This window comes from Boleophthalmus pectinirostris, unplaced genomic scaffold (assembly GCF_026225935.1).
Source record: "Boleophthalmus pectinirostris isolate CB_2022bp ecotype Guang Dong unplaced genomic scaffold, ASM2622593v1 HiC_scaffold_4, whole genome shotgun sequence".
In the NCBI taxonomy this organism is placed as follows: Eukaryota; Metazoa; Chordata; class Actinopteri; order Gobiiformes; family Gobiidae; genus Boleophthalmus; species Boleophthalmus pectinirostris.
The window spans coordinates 33,077,694-33,098,617 of NW_026571353.1; the positions used below are offsets into that span (position 1 = coordinate 33,077,694).

The 20,924-nt window shown below is 41.1% G+C and overlaps 1 protein-coding gene across 2 annotated transcripts in view; it reads right to left on the reverse strand.

The window, feature by feature from the left end:
* Positions 1-20,924, reverse strand: part of ccser1 (coiled-coil serine-rich protein 1) — a 506,315-nt gene that overhangs the window by 450,763 nt on the left and 34,628 nt on the right. For both annotated transcript variants that reach the window (XM_055161268.1, XM_055161270.1), the window contains exons 7-8: positions 20,374-20,558; positions 7,399-7,489 (exon numbers count right to left, since the gene is read on the reverse strand). In XM_055161268.1, the coding sequence (XP_055017243.1) occupies positions 7,399-7,489; positions 20,374-20,558 (276 nt within the window). The remainder of the gene's footprint in view (positions 1-7,398; positions 7,490-20,373; positions 20,559-20,924) is intronic.

A 20,924-nucleotide genomic window follows, 5' to 3' on the forward strand; every position in this document is an offset into this window, starting at 1 on the left:
TACTAAGGAAAAGGCTTGATGCAGGTTTTCTTCCCACTGTAATAATAAAAAAATTAACAGAATTTTCAACAAAACTTAATATAATTTGATTCTTTTCTCTTGTACATTACCTAAGATCTTATCCTAGTTCTGTTATAGACCCAGAGCGCTAAAAACTGCTCCGGAAAGATCCAACTTTGTGGTTCAGAGTGTGTCCGGGTGAGACGTATCAGAGCTTTGACATTTCCTCAAACGTGTGTAAAGGTCCCAGTGTCTGTCGGTGTCCTGTCTGCTCCTCTGTGCACAGACATGAGTCACAGATCAGAGCAGCACCATCACACAGAGCCCCGTGAGACTATAGTGCTGATGACAGGGTTAGTCATAGTTTAACGGAGCCATTTAAAGAGAAAACAAGTCATTTTCTATGGCCTTTTGCTTTGATATCTTCTAATGTTTTCAAGTTTGTTTCATCTTTCATTATGTTTTCGTTTTAAAGGTTCTACATTACACAAAACCGACTTGTGACCTTTAAGCCTCATCATAAACATACCTCGAGTTGTGTTTTGTTTCATTCACACGTTTGATTGTTAATGATTTATTATTGGTCTGTCTAAATCTTCCAACTTCAAAAATGCTCTTTTTCACCTTGGGATATCATGAAGTAGTTTTCAAGTTAAAGGGACAGTCCGGGGTTTTGGACATAGGACCTAATTTCCTAGTGATCCAGAGTGTTGGAGACGTGTGGAGACACTTTTTTAAATATTCCATCCGGTCCTTGTGCATGTCAACGGCCATAGTCTTACCCACTCCACAAAACACCCGAAACAAATCTATTATTACACCAGACTGTCGATGTAAATGTCTGTGTAGATAGAATAATGTTTGAAATAAAACTAATCTTGCATCGCATGAATCGTCGCATGTTGAGGGACTATTTTCTCATATATCAGTCCGCCGCTGCCGAATTTTCTATCAGGAAGTACAACTCACTACTGCTGCTCAGACAGACCGAGACTGAGCCCGGGACCACACCAGGACCAGACCGAGACCACACCAGGACCAGACCGGGACTGAGCCCGGGACCACACCAGGACCAGACCGGGACCACACCAGGACCAGACCGAGACTGAGACCGGGACCAGACCGGGACCAGACCGAGACTGAGACCGGGACCAGACCAAGACTGAGACCGGGACTGAGACCGGGACCAGACCAAGAATGAGACCGGGACTGAGACCGAGAATGAGACCGGGACCAGGCTGGGACTGAGACCAGGACAGAGACCGGGACCACACCAGGACCAGATCGGGACTGAGACCGGGACCAGACCGGGACCAGACCAAGACTGAGATTGGGACCAGACCGAGACTGAGACCGGGACCAGACCGAGACTGAGACCGGGACCAGACCGAGACTAGGCCGGGACTGAGACCAGGACTGAGACTGGGACCAGACCGAGACTGAGACCGGGACCAGACCGAGACTGAGACCGAGACTGAGACCGGGACTGAGACCAGGACTGAGACCGGGACCAGACCGAGACTGAGACCGGGACCAGACCGAGACTCAGACTGGGACCAGACCGAGACTAGGCCGGGACTGAGACCAGGACTGAGACCAGGACCAGATCAAGACTGAGATCGGGACCAGACCGAGAATGACACCGGGACTGAGACCGAGACCAGACCGGGACAGAGACCAGGACTGAGACCGAGACCAGGCCGGGACCAGACCGGGACCAGACCGGAGGCTCAGAGCCCACGGCAGGGTCGGAGCTCGAAGCTGAGGCTCAGACCCTGTGAAGGCTCGGAGTCCACTCTGGTCCTGCTCTGGTCCCGCTCTGGTCCCGGCGTGGTCCCGGACCTGGATCAGTCCTGGTTCAGTCCGTACGCGGTGCAAAAGTCCGGCATCGCAGTCACAGAAGTCACATAAACGAGAAACGGTCGTTACCAGTTTTTTTCCATTATTCATTTAAACACAAAATGGAACTGAAAAAATGAATCGTTATCAGTTTTTTCATTTTGGTTTTGGAGACAAATAACGAAGATATATTGGTTTAATATTGAAAAACGAATGAACGAATGATACACGGATTGATATGGTTTGTTTTTGATGAGGAAACAACATTATAACATCAATCAGAAAATAGCATACTATGGGCATATTTAATTAAACCAAAAGATATTCAGTAAAACTAATTAAAATGGGACAAAACAATAAAAACACAACAATATGTTTAATTCGTAAGGCCACAGGTTCCATCTCTGCCCACATCATGTTTTGGTTTATATTTCTAGTTACCTTCAGTACAGTTTCGTTTTACAGATAGAGTTTCACGCTTTGCTGCCTTGTACAGTGGAGGCTGAAAGCTGTTTTACGCCTTTGGACAATTCCTCTGTAAAATAAAAATCCAAGAAACAGTGCTGACTCGCGGGTTTAAAGGTGCTGTATCAGATTTTTACTGTTTTACTGTTCCTGATTTAAAACGTGAAAAACAGAACTGGTTCATTTTAAACGGTTTGAGAGTTATTCCTCACTTACCTTATGCATTCTGAGCATCCGAATTATTCAACGCAGTGAGTTTATAAGCACTTTTCAGAACTTTAAGAGACCGGAGCGGAGTTTTGCCATCACGGTAATGCTAATACGACGTTTTTTAATTGGATGCAAACAGTACGCAGCAGACTTATTTTGACTTTGAGATTAGATTTGCGAAGAGGGGACCCTACTCACAGTACAAATGGATGTTTTTAAGATATTTTTGAGCAGTAAATAACACCTGTAGTAAATAAACACAAGGCAGATTAGTTTAATACTATACTCTGGATGATTTAAGATAAGATAAGATAAGATATGCCTTTATTAGTCCCACAGCGGGGAAATTCCAGTGTTGCAACGCGCAATTTCAGAGCAGCAGGAAAAGGTAACATACAATAAAACAGATAATAAATAATAGCTTAAAAAATAAAAAAAGACTTAAAAATAATTGCACATGGATATAATTGAATTGTTGAATTGAATTGTTAAACCATTGTTTCATGAGACTGGGTCGGTTGCAAAAGATTTTTTGGGGGGTCGCCTTGTCACGATCTGCATGTAGGTCTGCAATATACATACCGTATTTTCCGGGCTATTAGACGCGCTCTTAAGCCTCCAACCCCATCAAAAAACGACTGCACGTCCCACAATCCAGAGCGCCCTATACACGAATCCACTCAGGTGTCCCAGCACGACTTCAGTAAACTACAAAGCCGCACCACCCGCAGAACACACACAAACACACACGGAGCAGACAGCGACCGCACAGCGAAAAACACCCACAGACACACTCATCACTCCACACCCGACGAGGAACAGAACAGAGGAACGAACCGAAAAAGCGAGTGCAATGTGCCACTTCTAGACACAACTGAACAACTGAGTCACTGCGAACACACCGACAATCCGTTGGTCCCAGACAGCACCCTCCCTACACGCCACAACTGAACAAAGCCCAGAGTCACCGTGAACGCCACAAACAAAGTCCAACTGACCCATCCAACTGTTGTGTTTCGTTTAAAGTCCGGTGCGGTTTATTTGTGAAGAAAGTTCAAAAATAGACCATTTAATGACAGTGCGTTTTATAATCTAGAGCCCGGAAAATACAGTATACATACATCTCCTCGCACCAGCCCACTCTTCACTTTTTCGGCAGCACCGCCTTGCCGAACTAATTTTCTGTGAGAAACACTTATTGCTTTCCTTGTTTAAAACTTGAGTACCGTATTTTTCGGACTATAAGGCACACTTAAAATCCCTTCATTTTCTGAAAAATCGACAGTGTGCCTTATAATCCAGTGCATTTTATGTATTAATTCTGGTTGTGCTTACTGACCTCGAACCAATTTTCACTCATATTCCACTGAGTCGTGTCCTTTAGTCCGACAGAAGCTGAACCGCATCAGCGCACAAGGAGTGAGCCGTTTTTTGAGTGCTGAGTTTATGCAAATGAGCCATGCGGTTTTAAGTTTTGGTTCTGTAAAACGTAAACAAATATGCGCAAAGCTGTGTGGATAGGGAAGACCTGCGGACACAGAAATGACGTGTGTGGACTCAAATAGTTTCTGATATGGTGATAAGGTGAGACAGTGATTCGCTTCAGTGTAAACGTAGTCTAAGAGTTACTGGGGAGTTTACAAAACTTATAGTATGCAAATATGCAAATGAGCCATGTGGTTTTAAGTTTAGTTTCTGCAAAATGTAAACAAACATGCGCAAAGCTGCATTAAACACATTATTACTCAATCTATATTTGAGTCGTCCTCGTAGGAAATAAAAAAGTCTCAAATCTCAAGTGTCGTCCGTTTATTTTGCTTAATGCGCCTTATAATCCGGTGCACCTTATGTATGAAAATAGACGAGAGAATTCAACATTATTGATACTGCGCCTTATAGTTTGAAAAATACGGTAATACTAACTGTTCAGAGAGACACAATCACTCAGTCAACAAGAAAATATCCTCATTAATGTTCAATAATGGTCACAAATTTATGTTGTGATTTACAAATAATGTCTATTGACTTGGGTCGTGAAGAAAGAAGAACCAAAGTATTAAAAGTGCATCGTGTCACAGTCAGAATGCCTGTTTTTCTAGGTATTTTTGAGCTATAAAACCGCACGTAGCTGTTTGTTTTGGCTCTGAAAATATCTAGTCCGTTCTCGTAGCGGTTTAACTGAGCTGTCCAAAGTTGCCGGGACCAGTGAATTCTTTATTATTCTCAGATAATGCTCCGTACAGATCCGTGGCAGGGTTCAGTGAGTTGGTGTGAGTGCAGGAGTCTTTTAATTAGCTCCGTTCAAATTGAGCGAGAGGCCGAACCCCACTGTTCCTCTCTCAGAGTCCAGTCTCCGGATCTTATGAGAGCAGTCCATCACGGCTTTAATTTCAGCTACAGTCTGCACAGCGCAATCCTGATATGACAAGGTGAGGCAGACGGTTACAGTGAGTATTACTGTGGATATGCAAGACTATTACATCTGTTTTACACGTGTCTAATTTACGTTTCACTACACAATTTGTGCTATGTAATTTTTCTGGTAGTGGGTTCGTCACGTTCGTCATGTCTAAAATGTTTCAGAGTGTTGCAGTAAAATCCGTGTATCGTTCGTTTATTCGTTTTTCAATATAAAATCAAAAATAAGAAAATGAAAAAGCAACTGTTTTCTTCATTATTTGTCTCCAAAACCAAAATTTAAAACTGGATAATGATTTGTTTTTTCAGTTTTTGGTTTTGTGTTTAAATGAATAATGGAAAAAAACGGATAATGGCCGTTTCCCGTTTCCGTGACTTAAACTGTGATGCCGGGCTGAACCAGGTCTAAACCAGGTCTAAACCAGGTCTAAACCAGGTCTAAAACAGGACTAAACTAGGACTAAGCCAGGACTAAATTGGTCTCAGTCCCAGTCCTGGTCTGGTCGCGGTCTCAATCCTGGTCTGGTCCCAGTCTCAGTTCCAGTCTGGTCCCGATCTGCTCCCGGGCTCATTCCTGGTCTCAGTCCTGGTCTTCTCCCGGTCTCAGTCCTGGTCTCAGTCCTGGTCTCAGTCCTGGGTCTCAGTCCCAGTCCTCAGGTCTCAGTCCTGGTCTCAGTCCTCAGTCTTGGTCTCAGTCCTGGTCTCAGTCCTGGTCGGTCTCAGTCCTGGTCTCAGTCCTGGTCTCAGTCCTGGTCTCAGTCCCGGTCTCAGTCCCGGTCTCAGTCCCGATCCAGTCCCGGTCTCAGTCCCGATCCTGGTCTCAATCCTGAGTCCTGGTCTCAGTCTTGGTCTCAGTCTTGGTCTCAGTCTTGGTCTCAGTCCTGGTCTCAGTCCCGGTCTCAGTCCCGATCACCCGACAGTCTACACCTCCAGGCCCATCCCGTCACTCAGTCCTGGTTCAGTCCTGGTTCAGTCCTGGTTTAGTCCTGGTTTAGACCTGGTTTAGACCTGGTTTAGACCTGGTTTAGACCTGTTTTAGTTCTGCTTTAGTCATGGATCAGTCCTGGTTCAGTCCGTATGCGGCCTTTAGACTTAATCAGGTAGCGGACCCATACCCAAAAAGCTTCATAACGCACCTTTGATTGAGCAGAATCTGAACTTGAAGTCAAAATGTTGTGATAATGTTTGAATTTGGATATTCTTAAAGGCAATATGGATCTAAAACTAAATTGGTCCAGTGACTTTTAAATCTGGCTTTTTAAAAACCATCACAAACATCATGGTAGATCGTGCTGACAGCTGCAGATCACAGAAGTGAGCAGTCAGATTTTTTTCTCCTTTTCATTCATGTTAAAATGTCTGACTACACAACTTTGCTGAATCCAAGATGCAAAAAAATAAATGGGGTTTTGACATTAGGGTCAGGACGAGACACAATTTCCACAGGACGAAACGAAATACACTGCAAATTTCTCTGATCTGGCCAAGATTTTAAAACTTATGTCAGGTTATTCATCTTGTTTTCACACTTTTTTATCTACTTACTAGTTCAGAGATGCTTAATTCTAATCTAGAGGTGGTTTATTTTAAGATAACTTGTCAAACAAAAAGAAAATTTTACTACTTTTAAGTCATTTTCTGATAGATTTATGTGTTTATATCTTAAATTTTGGCCAAGCTTTTTTGCAATGTGCGAGATTAGGTCCATGTGAATGAGACAAGACGAGATTTTGATGTATACATTTCACAATTCAGTTTCCAATTTTGGCCTCAGAACTTTTATTTATTTGTGTAACTACCCTGGTTTTCTTAGCGAGAAAGTTTGTGTGTCAGTATTTATTTTCAGCACTCTTCATTAACACACCAAAACACCGTGAAAACTAAAACAAAACAGACAGAAAATAACTTAACTTTTCATAAACACCTTTAAATAAATACACAAACTATATTTACCGTGTTCTCCTTTACGTTAACAGCAGTAGTAAAACAGCGTATTTTTATCTTGATGTCCCTTTTCTTTACACCTCTCTATGTTTTCTCTCTTTGTCCCCTTCTCTCTTTTCGCGCTACTATTTTTCTCTTTTCTACTTCCGGGGGTAAGGCAAAGGTCACACAACTCAAAAAGGCAAATATATTCACAAATAAAATACAAAAAACAATAACTGCAATATTATGACACCTCTCAATACTTGAACAAATAAAATAATAACCTTTTCACTTATTACTATAAAAATAGTAATAAAAATTACTATAAAACAAATATACTGACAAATAACCCTTTTTTGTCCAGTCCAAATATAAACAAGATGGTACAAGATCGCACGAGATCTTGTACCATTCCTTGTTGACATGCATGAATCATTCAAAATATAACTTTCAGAGGGTGAATGAGAAAAGGAAACAACAATGACACCCTTAAAAGCTCTTAAAAGTTGCATATTTAGTTCCTTAGTATTAAAAACTTACCATGCCGATGCCTCTGATCATCCGACAGCTCCAGGTCCAACATCAAATCGTCCTCGTCGAGCTCTGAAGAACCAAGGTTGTTCAGGACGTCCTGGAAAACAAAAAACACAAAGACTGTTCAGGATTTCAAACTCAATTTCGACGCTAAGGAGTAGATTCAATACAGACTCTGATACCACGATGATAATATACATGCATCCCGAATTTCCAGTCATCGCGCAATGCATACTGGGAAGGATCCTCCGAAAAAGTGAGCATCAAATCGTCATGTTTGTTTTCCCAGTGGGATGCGTCTATTGTCAGAGCCGATCTTTTCAAGTGCTTTGAACCATATCGCTTTTGTTTCTGGTTCTGATACTGTCATGTTTTAGTTTTGGGATTCGGACATCGTTAATTGTGTGGTTGCTGGATGTCCTAACAGCGGAAAATGGCTCGAGAAATGGGCTTCGGAAGTTTGCGAACTCCATAAACGCAAAAGAGAATCAGATCTGTGTGACTGGAAACCTCTGTTCAAACTGTTTCCCTTCCCAACGGAATTGAAAAACAGTGAAATTCGAAGGCGATGGACAGGATTGATCCACAAAAAGGAAACATTTGGCTGCCTAAGAAATCATCCCGAGTTTGCGGCGAACATTTTGTATGTGGAGCGTCAACAAGGCAAAATCCCAATTCCTCGCACCACCTTGGTTACGAATTTAAAAAGTCAACTCCAAAGCGAAAGGCACCAGCTGTTCACCAAGAAACACCTTCCACTGCAAAGCGACCAAGACGTGATGTTGCTGTAAAACCACAAGAACAAGAAAGTTTGAGCTCAGCCTGTTTGTCTTCTGTACCTCTCGATTAACAAACTGGATCCCGCTTTGTTGACGCTCCACATACAAAATGCTCGCTGCAAAGTCAGTCACACAGATCTGATTCCCTTTTGCATTTATGGCGTTCGCAAACTTCCGAAGCCCATTTCTCGAGCCGTTTCCGCTGTTAGGACATCCAACAACCACACAATTACGATGTTCGAATCTCAAAACTAAAATATGACAATATCAGAACCAGAAACAAAAACGATATGGTTCAAAAGGCTAGATTTGATGCTCACTTTTTCGGAGGATCCTTCCCAGTCTGCATTGCGTGATGATCGGAAGTTCGTAATTCAGGATGGATGTATAAAAAAAAAAAAAAACACTTTAGACCAGGGGTGTCCAAACTTTTTTCATCAAGGGCCACATATCTATATTCTATGATTTTGCTCTTATTTTATTTCACTGGTTTTATTATTTTAAGACTAGTAAGATTATTTTAGTAGTTTATTGTATCATTTTATTATTGTTATTATTATGTATTTGTGCAGCACTTTGGAAACTGTTTGTGAAATGTGCTATAGAATTAAAGTGGACTGGATTGGATATCTAAACCCAGGCGAAGCAGAGGGCTGTTCGAGGACCGTAGAGTGGTGCTCAGTACAGTGAATAATTGTGATACGTGCATGTTTAAACACGTTAGAAAGAGCCATCAGACTTTATTCATGCTAAGATCTTTAAAACCACACACTCGGTATTAAATATTCGCTTTATCAAGGTAGATTTTCAGAAAACTTGCAGTAAAAAGTACATTTTAATTGATGCAAGGTAATGTGGGCCAATTCACCTGGAAGCCTGAGGGCCAAGAAAAATGTGTCGGACCATAGATTCATTTCCAAAATTAAATTGTAGTACCGTGCTTTCTTTTATATTCCCATGTGGTTTTATATCTGTGTGATCCCTCGGTGGTCCAGGTAGGTTCAATTTGTCTATGTGCCCTTATATTTGTTCAAGATCTTTCTAAATCTATTCATAAAAGTTTAATTTCTGTCCTGTGAATGTGACTTTCAGTATCGACATGTGCTCAAATGAGTATCTAGTCTCGATACTAGTTTCGGTATCCATTAGTGTTTGGTTGTCGATTGTTTTGACAACCCTGCAGGTTCTGATTAAAACATGAGAAAGAGCGTTCTAGCCATTTTGCGTTTTATCAGTAGAAATTTTCACATGTTTTTAGAGCCTATAAGTGAAATGGCTGTGGTAGTTCCGTGTCTAATGGTTTTTCTGAGAGGATGAAATGAGCCACATTTTCAGGCCGCCGTTTGAGGCAGCGATTCGTAGAGCAATGCTGCCATCTAGTGGTCAAAATAAAAACTGTACTGAGGTGTATAGAACGTGCAGTAATATAGATCAATGTTTGAGTTTATGAACACAACAGTCTGAATTCAGCGGATTATTTTGAGAGAAAGAACGCTAAAAATGTTTACTAAAAATCCAAATAGTTTATTGTAAATATTTCTGCTCACGTAAAGTATTTTCTTCACTTAAAGCTAGTAAAAATAAAGGAGTTAAAGATTAGTTTTGAGAATTTACAGCTGATGTAGGGTCCCTGTCCCAGCAGATTTATCCAAAACCATTGATTTGTCCCAGTTTTATACAAGAAATCTCCCAGGTGTCCCAATTTTTGACCAATTTGAAACCTTCCAACAGTAAAGAGACGCAAGTAACTGTAATTTGATTAGGTAAAATACAGAAATGCTGCTTAAAAACGACCAAAACACAAAGAAAATGTGACTATACTGGCTCACATGTGAATCTTTAATGGTGTCTGCAGAACAATTTTCCTTAATTACGCAGTCATTTTACCATTTTATTACTTTCAGCCACCAAAAAATGGGGATGTCCCAGTTATTTTTATTTTTACTTAGTTGAAACTACAACATGAGAGCTGAGCTGATTTTGTGTTGCTAAACAATCCGTGTATCATTCGTTCATTCGTTTTTCAAAATAAAACCAAAAATAAGAAAATGAAAGAAACATCAATTTTCTTCATTATTTGACTCCAAAATATTAAAAAAGAGGATAACGATTCATTTTTTCAGTTTTTGATTTTGTGTTTAAATAAATAATGGAAAAAACGGATAACGGTCGTTTCTCGTTTTCATGAATTAAACTGCGATCTGGACTTTAGCGCTGCATACGGACTGAACCAGGACTGAAACAGGACTAAGTCAGGACTAAAGCAGGTCCAAACCAGGATTGAACCAGGTCTAAAACGGTCTCAATCCCGGTCTCAGTCTCAGTCTGGTCCCGGTTTCCTGATCACCCAACAGTGATCACGCACCGTCACCTCCGTGCCCATCCACTCCCACTCCTGGTTCAGTCCTCGTTTAGTCCCGGTTCAGTCCTGCTTTAGTCCTGGTTCAGTCCTGGTTCAGTCCTGGTTTAGTCCTGGTTCACTCCTGGTTTAGTCCCAGTTCAGTCCTGCTTTAATCCTGGTTCAATCCTGGTTTAATTCTGGTTTAGTCCTGTTTAGGACTGAGACTAGGACCAGGCCAGAAATGAGACCTGGTTTAGACTTGGTATAGACTTGGTTTAGACCTGTTTTAGTTCTGGTCCAGTCCTGGTTCAGTCCGTATGCAGTGCAAAAGTCTAGCTGTTATTTGTTTGTTTTTCCATTATTCATTTAAACACAAAATCAAAAACATAAAAATAATTGTTATCTGTTTTTTTTTTTTGTTGGTTTGTTTTAGTTTTTTTTTTTGGTTTTGGAGACAAATAATGAAGAAAATTGTTGTTTTTCTTTTCTTATTTTCGGTTTTATTTTGAAAAACGAACAAATGATACACAGATTCTAAACAAGTCTCTGAAATATAAAATTCCAGTCACAAGCGAGCTAGAATTGGCCAGCAGATTTCCATTTAGTCACTCTCACTTTTTTGTTGAAAATCAAACCCCTGAACCAGACCGTGAACATTTGTATCGATCACAGACTCTTGAAAAAGTACAGTTTCCATGCGTTTTATCAATATTCGTCAGCATAATCCACCCTCGAATCCTTGCTAGTCCTGAAGTGTCCGTGGAGATGCAAATAGCTCTAAAAACCCAACGTAATCTGAGCTCCCCATCGCCGCCGTTTGGAGATAAACAGACTCGGAGCAGAGCATTGATCTCCTTGGAGAACAAGAGCCTCGATGTTCAGTGACCTCCGCTTATTCACCTCACAGCGTCTGCGTGTGGGAGCGTGAGAGTGCAGCGATCTACAGCTAAATCAATGGACTTCAAGGCTCCGCTCCAGCTCAGCCTGTAATGGAAAGTCAGGGCCATTGTGTTGTGTACAGAGACGCTGTATTGTATTTTATAGTGCAAACAACACGCTGTCTGTCTAAACATAAAGAAAGTATCAGCATTTAACCCCCGCCATTAAAAGGTCCTATTGATAGTTTGCGGTGACATTACGCTGGGGTGTTCTACATGTATTTCTATGCTGGAATGTGTTTTATTTTTTCTTTATCTACTGGTTCCAGATAGTTAGTGTCCCAGATTCCAGATAGTTAGTTGTAAAAAAAAAAAAAAAAAAAAAAAAAAAAGATAGCTATGTCAGATTCCAGATAGTTACAAGTATTAAAAAAAAAACAAGCACAATCAGAAATAACAACCTGGTCCCCCATGAGGTATCAGTGGGGACAGAGTTCATCACCACAGAAGCAGCTTATGAGGAGCACAGCCAATATTACATGATCGTTATATCCACAATGTCCATGAACATTTGTGTGATATTGGTCACACATGAGAATGTCTGTGTTTACTAATGTGTAATGAAAATGTAATTTTTCATGGGTTGTGTATATGTTAGGCTAGGGGTGGGCGATATATCGATATTTTAAATATAAATATATCGATATCTCTATCGATACGTCACCTCTCTCGTGTCGCCCCGCCTCCCTGATTTTGTTCGCTCGTGTCTCATTCACTCGTCACTATCGCCGTGAACGCCGAAAGTTGGTGCCAGTGAAAAACTTCAAGCACCACGAACCTTTTCCACCATTTACAGACAAAACCATCATCAGCACATCCTCATATTCCATCGAGTCGCGTCCTTTAGCCCGAAAGAAGCTAAACGAGCTGAGCTGCGTGAGAAGTGCTGTTTATGCAAATGAGCCATGCGCTTAAGTTTCGTTTCTGTAAAATGTAAACACACGTGCGCAAAACTGCATTAAACACATTATTATCGCAAACGGGCTGATGTGGCTCTACAGTCGTTATGCTTTATATATTGTAAAGTTTAGCAATGTAAAGTTTATTTATGCAGAATATTTTAATTAATAATCTGCTGCAGTGTCACTTGTACAAAAGTGTTTGGAAACGTTGGGTTTGATCTGCAGTGGATTGTGGGAAGCTCCTTACTGCTGGATAATAACATGGATCTTTTGAAATAAGGAACATCCTGAGCTTCTTCTGCTAAATGAGCTCATGTTTATGATTATGGTCTGGATAACAGAGTTAATGCAAAGATGAACTTGTGTTGAGTTGTTTTATTTATGAATGAAAAGAAGGAAATATGTATTATTTCTTTTATTTTACAGTTAAATTATTATTTATGTAATTAGGGTTTTTTGTAATCTTAAATGTTCCTATATGAACTGTCGACCTCTTACACTTCAGTTAAAAAAAAGGACTTTGTGGAATTTCGAAGATTTGTTTTTGCAGTTTTCAGTTTTAGGGGGTTATTTTTTCTTGAACATATATCGAGATATATATCATATATCGAGATATAGCAAAATATATCGAGATATATTTTTTGATCCATATCGCCCAGCCCTATGTTAGGCTACGTTCAGACTGCAGGGCTTAATGCTCAATTCCAATTTTTTTGTGAAATCCGATGTTTTTGCGAGGTCGTTCACATTTCCAATTAGATGCGACTTGTATTTGATCTCCAGTGTGAACATTAAACGGCCCAAAAGTGTCCCACAACCGCAGCGAGCGTGCTCTGTGTTTACGGAAGTTGTCCAAACATGGACGCGAGCATTGAGCACCTGGAGATTTTAAAGTTCCTCTCGTACCGGAGCCAGAACATGAACAACTTACTTGTTTTAAGGAAGAGATTGAGAAGGAGAAGGACGAGGTTTTTGGCCGTGGTGTTTTGTGGGGCAGCGGCAGCGACGTCCGTTGAAAGGAACGTGTGGATGTGGAGACGTAACCAAGAGTGGTGAGTGGTGATGTGCTTCACTTCAGTGACACGGAGTTCATTAACAATTTTCACCTACTTCAGCGCAGAATAGTGACGTTTTTGGCTTGTTGATAACGTGTAGGTCGGATGAATGCGCTTTGACCGTTCAGACTGAAGTCGCATGTCAAAAGATCGGATATGTATTGGTTTTAGGAGCACATATCCAAGTGTCCTGGGTCGCAAAAAATCAGATCAGGTCATGAAAAGACCAGAAACAGGTCACATAGGGGCCAAAAAATCGGATTTGGGTCACTTCAGGCTGCAGTCTGAACGCAGCCTTAGTTGTGTGACTGTAGATCAGTGTGTTGTGTATCACCAGAAAAAGAAGAAATGGAAATTATTTTCGTTACAATTACAATTTTAACGGCAAACACTGAAAGAGAACGGAAATGTTTTAATTAGTGATTATCTTGAAAACTATTAATATTTTACTATACAAATGCATAGAATTATAAATAGATAATACTTTTTCTGAGATTTTGAGACACTCCCGTTGCTCTAGCTCGATCCTTCGCGGAGTTATGACCAAAAACACATATTTGACCTTGGTTACCTTGACCTTCAAGTGACCTTGACCGGTTTTAACCTGTAACATCCAGTGTACCCCGGTTAGGTGTGTGCCAACTTGTGTGATGATTGGGTGAATATTTTAGCCCGCAGATGGTCCAGAAATTGCTGAAACTGCCTGTTCTTTATAATGGATTGACCTTTCAATTGACCCGTGTGACCTCAAATGACCTCGGATCGTCACCAAACGTTTTTTGCGGCATCGGGCACGGGGGCTTGACCCACGTACCAAATTTGGTGACATTCAGTCCATAAATGGTGGAATTATCACGGGTGGACAGACACACACAGGAACACAACGTGAATACAAAACCTGGTCAACCCTTTGGGGATCAGGTAAAAAAGACAGATAGTAATTTCAAGACCAAACTGTTTAGCTGAGCTTTGTGTGTGTGTGTGTGTGTGTGTGTTTGGGCGGGGTGCACTATTATGCACAAGTTAAGTTTTTTAGATCATTTCAGGGATACAATGAATGCACAAATTAGACGAAAACTGCTAAAAACGGTGTGAAAACTTAAGAAAAAATACAAAATTAATTTAAACAAGACATTTTCAGAAGCCTGTGATCAATACGAGCGTCATGGTTCTTGTTTAGGAGTTCGATTTTCAACAAAAAGCTGAAAGGGACAAACTGAAAAACTGCCAACAAGCTTGTGACAGTAATTTTACCTGTGAGAGACTTAAATATCAGCACAAACCTGTTGTAGTTCCAATCAAATCAGCTCTTTTTGGTGAGATTGTGTTCAAATAAAACTCAAATAAAGTCCAGGGAGTGTTGATGACATTCGCTGTAAAGTATCAACAGCGGAGAAAAGCAGATCTAATTGGAAATATAGGTCAAATAATTAAATCAAAATGGGGAGAAAGGCACACACAATAGAGTTTTTGTACACACTGAGTCAATAACGAGACACGTAAGGATGATTATTTTCGCGTTTTGCAGCTATTGTTAACTTAAAAGGCGGCGTTTATTATGTCTGCCGCACTTGAAGCGTTCTCGAGAGTCTCTCAAAAACCTCCAACAAAGAGTAAATAAATGGTTTAAAATAACAGTGTTTAGTTTCATTCTCGCCGCACTCAGCTCTGGGCCCTAAATGCGTTATGGCGGATAGGATTGGTAATCGTCAGGACGCGTTGCCGGCGGCGACGACAAACAGACAAACAAACAAATGACTTTAATTCCATCTGAGCAGGAGGATCTTAAACTGTGGCATTTATATTTCCCACCGCAGAGAAACGACCGGAGAGAGTCAGGTTAAAAATGTCACAATATAATCTTAAAGGAACTGCGTGTAGCCTGCGGTCCTGCTGTTTTAAAAAGGTACCGCAATCACAACTCAGCGCCCCAAACTGCAGACAGAGGACACATACAAGTTTGTCTCATTCTCAGTATTGATACTTTGCAGCGGATGTTATTAACTTTCTCTGGGGGTGTGAAGCTAACCGAAAGCACTGCTCTGTCTGAAGCTCCGTTACTCAAATTAGACTGAATCTGAGCTTTATTTTCGCACAATTTGACCAGAAAGAGCGGATTTGTGCACTTAATAGTAGGGATGTAACGATATCCAAGTCTCTCGGTGCGATATTTTCACGATATACATCTCACGGTACGATATTTATTGCGATATTTTGTGGTATATGCGACTTTTTCCTTTTAAAACACCTTGACAAGACTGAATCCAAAAGAACTGAGACTTAAAAGTGCTTATAACAGTTAATTCTTCTTGTAGTCTGCACTGAAATGGAGCAAAGGATCATGGTCTATGTAGTTCCCTCTGCTACAGCTTTACAATACACAGGCCATGATACGCTACATATCTTAATACAGTGCACTTTCGATTCGATACGATATATTTCAAATTGATTCGATAAAGGTCAATAAAAAATTAAAGGCTAAATCGTGGCTGTGACACTAAAAGTCTTTGTTAAACCAGGTCTAAACCAGGTCTAAACCAGGTCTAAACCAGGTCTAAAACCAGGTCTAAAGAGGACTAAACCAGGTCTAAAAGCAGGACTAAACCAGGTCTAAAGCAGGACTAAACCAGGTCTAAAGCAGGACTAAACCAGGACTAAATCCAGGTCTAAACCAGGACTAAGCCAGGACTAAACCAGGTCTAAACCAGGTCTAAACCAGGACTAAACCAGGTCTAAACCAGGAACTAAACCAGGTCTAAACCAGAAACTAAAACCAGGTCTAAACCAGAACTAAACCAGGACTAAAACCAGGTCTAAACCAGGTCTAAACCAGGACTAAACCAGGTCTAAACAGAACTAAACCAGGTCTAAAGCAGGACTAAACCAGGACTAAACCAGGTCTAAACCAGGTCTAAACCAGAACTGAAACCAGGTCTAAACCAGAACTGAACCAGGTCTAAACCAGAACTAAGCCAGGACTAAAACCAGGTCTAAACCAGGTCTAAACCAGAACTAAAAAGGTCTAAACCAGAACTAAACCAGAACTAAACCAGGTCTAAAACAGGTCTAAACCAGGTCTAAACCAGAACTAAAAAAGGTCTAAACCAGAACTAAACCAGGTCTAAAACAGGTCTAAAAACAGGTCTAAAAACAGCTCCCTCAAAATACTGTCTGTTATAAAAACCGGTCCGTGGCGCACAAAAGGTTGGGGACCACTGCTGTATCTGACTTGAGACTTGGGACTCGGACTTGAGGTCAAAGACTCGAGACTTGCAAAACGACGACTCAAACAGAGCAGTGCCTACAGTTTGCACCACACCGTCAAGGAATGCTGCAAAGTCTCAGCAGCAGAAGAACAACAACGGAAGACCGGTATCGAATAAAGATGATAAAAGTGAACTTGTAGAGGCATTAGAAGTGGAAAGCCTCCTTCTGTCGGCCTTATATAAATACAACAAACACAGCAATCATCTGCATTATTACTACACAGCACCTGGCCCGTCCGCTGCACCGCCAAAGAGAATCACCTCCATTTTATATGATTACGGTTCAAGATGTGCCTCGATGTGCCATGATACGCTACATATCTTAATACAGTGCACTTTCGATTCGATACGATATATTTCAAATTGATTCGATAAAGGTCAATAAAAAATTAAAGGCTAAATCGTGGCTGTGACACTAAAAGTCTTTGTTAAACCAGGTCTAAACCAGAACTAAGCCAGGTCTAAACCAGAACTAAACCAGGACTAAACCAGGTCTAAACCAGGACTAAACAAGGTTTAAACCAGATCCAAACCAGGACTAAACCAGGTCTAAACCAGAACTAAGCCAGGTCTAAACCAGGACTAAACCAGGTCTAAACCAGAACTAAACCAGAACTAAACCAGAACTAAACCAGGTCTAAACCAGAACTAAACCAGGTCTAAACCAGAACTAAGCCAGGTCTAAAGCAGGACTAAACCAGGTCTAAAGCAGGACTAAACCAGGTCTAAACCAGAACTGAACCAGGTCTAAACCAGAACTGAACCAGGTCTAAACCAGAACTAAGCCAGGACTAAACCAGGTCTAAACCAGGACTAAACCAGGTCTAAATCAGGATTAAACCAGGTCTAAACCAGAACTAAACCAGGACTAAACCAGGACTAAACCAGGTCTAAACCAGAACTAAACCAGGCCCTAAACCAGGTCTAAACCAGAACTAAACCAGGTCTAAAACAGGTCTAAAAACAGGTCTAAAAACAGCTCCCTCAAAATATTGTCTGTTATAAAAACCGGAAGGAATGCTGCAAAGTCTCAGCAGCAGAAGAACAACAACGGAAGACCGGTATCGAATAAAGATGATAAAAGTGAACTTGTAGAGGCATTAGAAGTGGAAAGCCTCCTTCTGTCGGCCTTATATAAATACAACAAACACAGCAATCATCTGCATTATTACTACACAGCACCTGGCCCGTCCACTGCACCGCCAAAGAGAATCACCTCCATTTTATATGATTACGGTTCAAGATGTGCCTCGCCGTGTCATCTCAGCTGCATTGTGTTCGCATAAATAAAAAGACCGTTAGGGGTACAGCGTCGCTATTACGAGCTATGAGGCGCTAATACATCTATCTGTTTGTGCTCTTGTGAATTTGCTCACATTCTAAACGGCAACAATGGAGTGGTATATTGTATGACTGCATGGTTTCATAAGTGGACTGGAACTCTAAAAAAAACAGACTTAAAGCTGCTGAACTGGATTTTTTTCATGCAATAAAGTAAAATGTGTGCAGATATATTGTAAAAGGAGCTCTTAGAGTGAAAGTTAGGCTGATCAGACGTCTCTATTTACCCGGGACAGTCCCAATGTGTCTCCAAACCCACTGATTTGTCCCATTTTTAGACAAGAAATGTCCCAGATGTCCTTATTTTTGACCAGTTTGATCCCTCTCAACAGTAAAGAGAGGCTTAAATTGTAATTTGTTCAGGTAAAATACAGAAAAGCTGCTTAAAAATGACCAAAACACAAAGAAAATGTGACTATACTGACTCACATATTAGTCATAAATGGGCAGAGTGCAGAACAATTTTCTTTAATTACGCACTTGATTCACAATTTTATTATTATTATTATTACCAGCCACCTGTGATGTACTGAGTATTTTTTAAGTGGGAGTGTGAGATTCGTGGCGTCATCGATGCCAGTAAAAATCTGTAATATTTGGTGTTTTTTTGCTCAAAATGATGCAGAATCATGTTATTAACATTAACGCCGTTTAGAATCACCTACAGAATATAAATCATAGACTACAACACATGAACTAGAACTGAACCAGGACTAAACCAGGACTAAACCAGGACTGAAACAGGTCTAAACCAGGACTAAACCAGGTCTAAACCAGGACTAAACCAGGATTAAAACAGGACTAAAACAGGTCTGAAACAGGTATAAACCAAGACTAAACCAAGTCTAAACTAGGTCTAAACCAGGTCTAAACCAGGTCTAAACCAGGACTAAAACAGGACTGAAACAGGTCTAAACCAAGACTAAACCAGGTCTAAACCAGGACTAAACCAGGACTGAAACAGGTCTAAACCAAGACAAAACCAGGTCTAAACCAGGTCTAAACCAGGACTAAACCAGGTCTAAACCAGGTCTAAACCAGGTCTAAACCAGGACTAAACCAGGACTGAAACAGGTCTGAAACAGGACTAAACCAGGTCTAAATCAGGTCTAAACCAATTCTAAACGAGGTCTAAACCAGGACTGAACCAGGACTAAACCAGAAGAACTAAACCAGGAATGAAACAGGACTAAACCAGGATTAAACCAGGTTTGAAACAGGACTGAACCTGGACTGAAACAGGTCTGAAACAGGACTAAACCAAGACCGAACCAGGACTGATCCAGGACAGAACCGGGGATAAACCAGGTCTAAAAGAGGACTAAACCAGGACTGATCCCCGACTGAACCAGGAGAACTAAACCAGGACTAAACCAGGACTGAAACAGGACTGAACCAGGACAAAACCAGGTCTGAAACTGGACTAAACCAGGACGGATCCTGGACTGAACTTGGAGAACTAAACCAGGACTAAACCAGGACTGAATCAGGAGAACTAAACCAGGACTGAACCAACACGAAACCAGGGCGACGGCAGGCGCGGAGCTCTGGACCAGTCCTTTCGCCTGCAGTCACCTGATGGTCTACGCGGGTGCACCTTCGGGCCTGTCCCGACACTCAGTCCTGGTTCAGTGTTGGTTTACTCCTGGTTCAGTCCTGGTCCCTCATGTCTCAGGTCACTATAGGATAGTCCTGCAGATATCATGAGCCTATGCAGGTTGTTTTCACCATTGCCAGTAGCTCCGGTTTAACATTTAAGTTGAAGCCATTTTATATTTGTTATATTTTTATATCTCACGTCGGGAGAAGTGGGTGGACGGTGAACCCCCACGTACCACGGTCATTACACCCCTGCCAACCAACCCAAACTGGAGATGTTCCAGTTTTTAATTTTGAAAATCTGGTCACCCTAGTCAAAGTGAGACCACTGTGCGCTGTCTGCATTTAATTATAAACCATTTTTCTCATCTGCGAACCAGGAAGTAACACTGGTGCACTGTTCGCATGCTAGTTGTTGACAGCAAAACACAGCCTGAAAAGTGTTCATAAACTCATCACGTTGAATAATTAGTGAATAGAATGCATAAGGTAAGTGAGGAATAACTTTGAACCACAACAAACTGTTTCTTTTTACTTAATTAAATCGTTTTTCCACATTTTTAAGACAATAAAAATCAGATACCTCGTTTATTAGGACTCTTAAAAGTGTATTACGTAACTTTACAGGAGGTGGTCCGTTCCCTCCTTCCATAGTACTGCGTTAAACTTTTCAATCTTGCATTCATCATTTGTTTTCACGGTTCTTCTGATACTGAAATTATTGAAATCTTTTTGGGGAAACACGGTGAGAGTGACTTACCAGACTGCCCAGTTTGGAGGAGGAGGAGTTGTGCCTGTGTTTGAGAAGCCCATATCCCTCCAGACCCGGCACGTCTCGCAGGTTTCCGTGGAGATGAGGTCCCCCCGCCCCCTCGGAGGACGAGCGCAGACGCCGCTCCAGCCGCATCACGCCGTGGTACGGGCTCACGCTGCTGCACAGGGAGCCTGAAGAGAGAACAGGGACAGACAGTCAGACTTTGGGTTGTTAAAAGTGCCAAAAATCTGATCTGAATCGATACTAAAACAAGTAAAAAGTCACATTCACAGGACAGAAATGAACCTCTAGTTTTAGAATGATCTTGAGTTGAATCAGAACAAGTGTAAGACAACATAATTCGTTCATTCATTTTTCAAAATAAAACTAAAAACAAGAAAACGATAAAACTATTTTCTTCATTATTTGTCTCCAAAACAGATTAGTTTTTTCAGTTTTCGATTTTGTGTTTAAGTGAATAATGGAAAAAATGGACAGTTGTTTTCCTGTTTCCGTGACTTAAACTGCGACGCTGGACTTTTGCGCTGCATATGGAC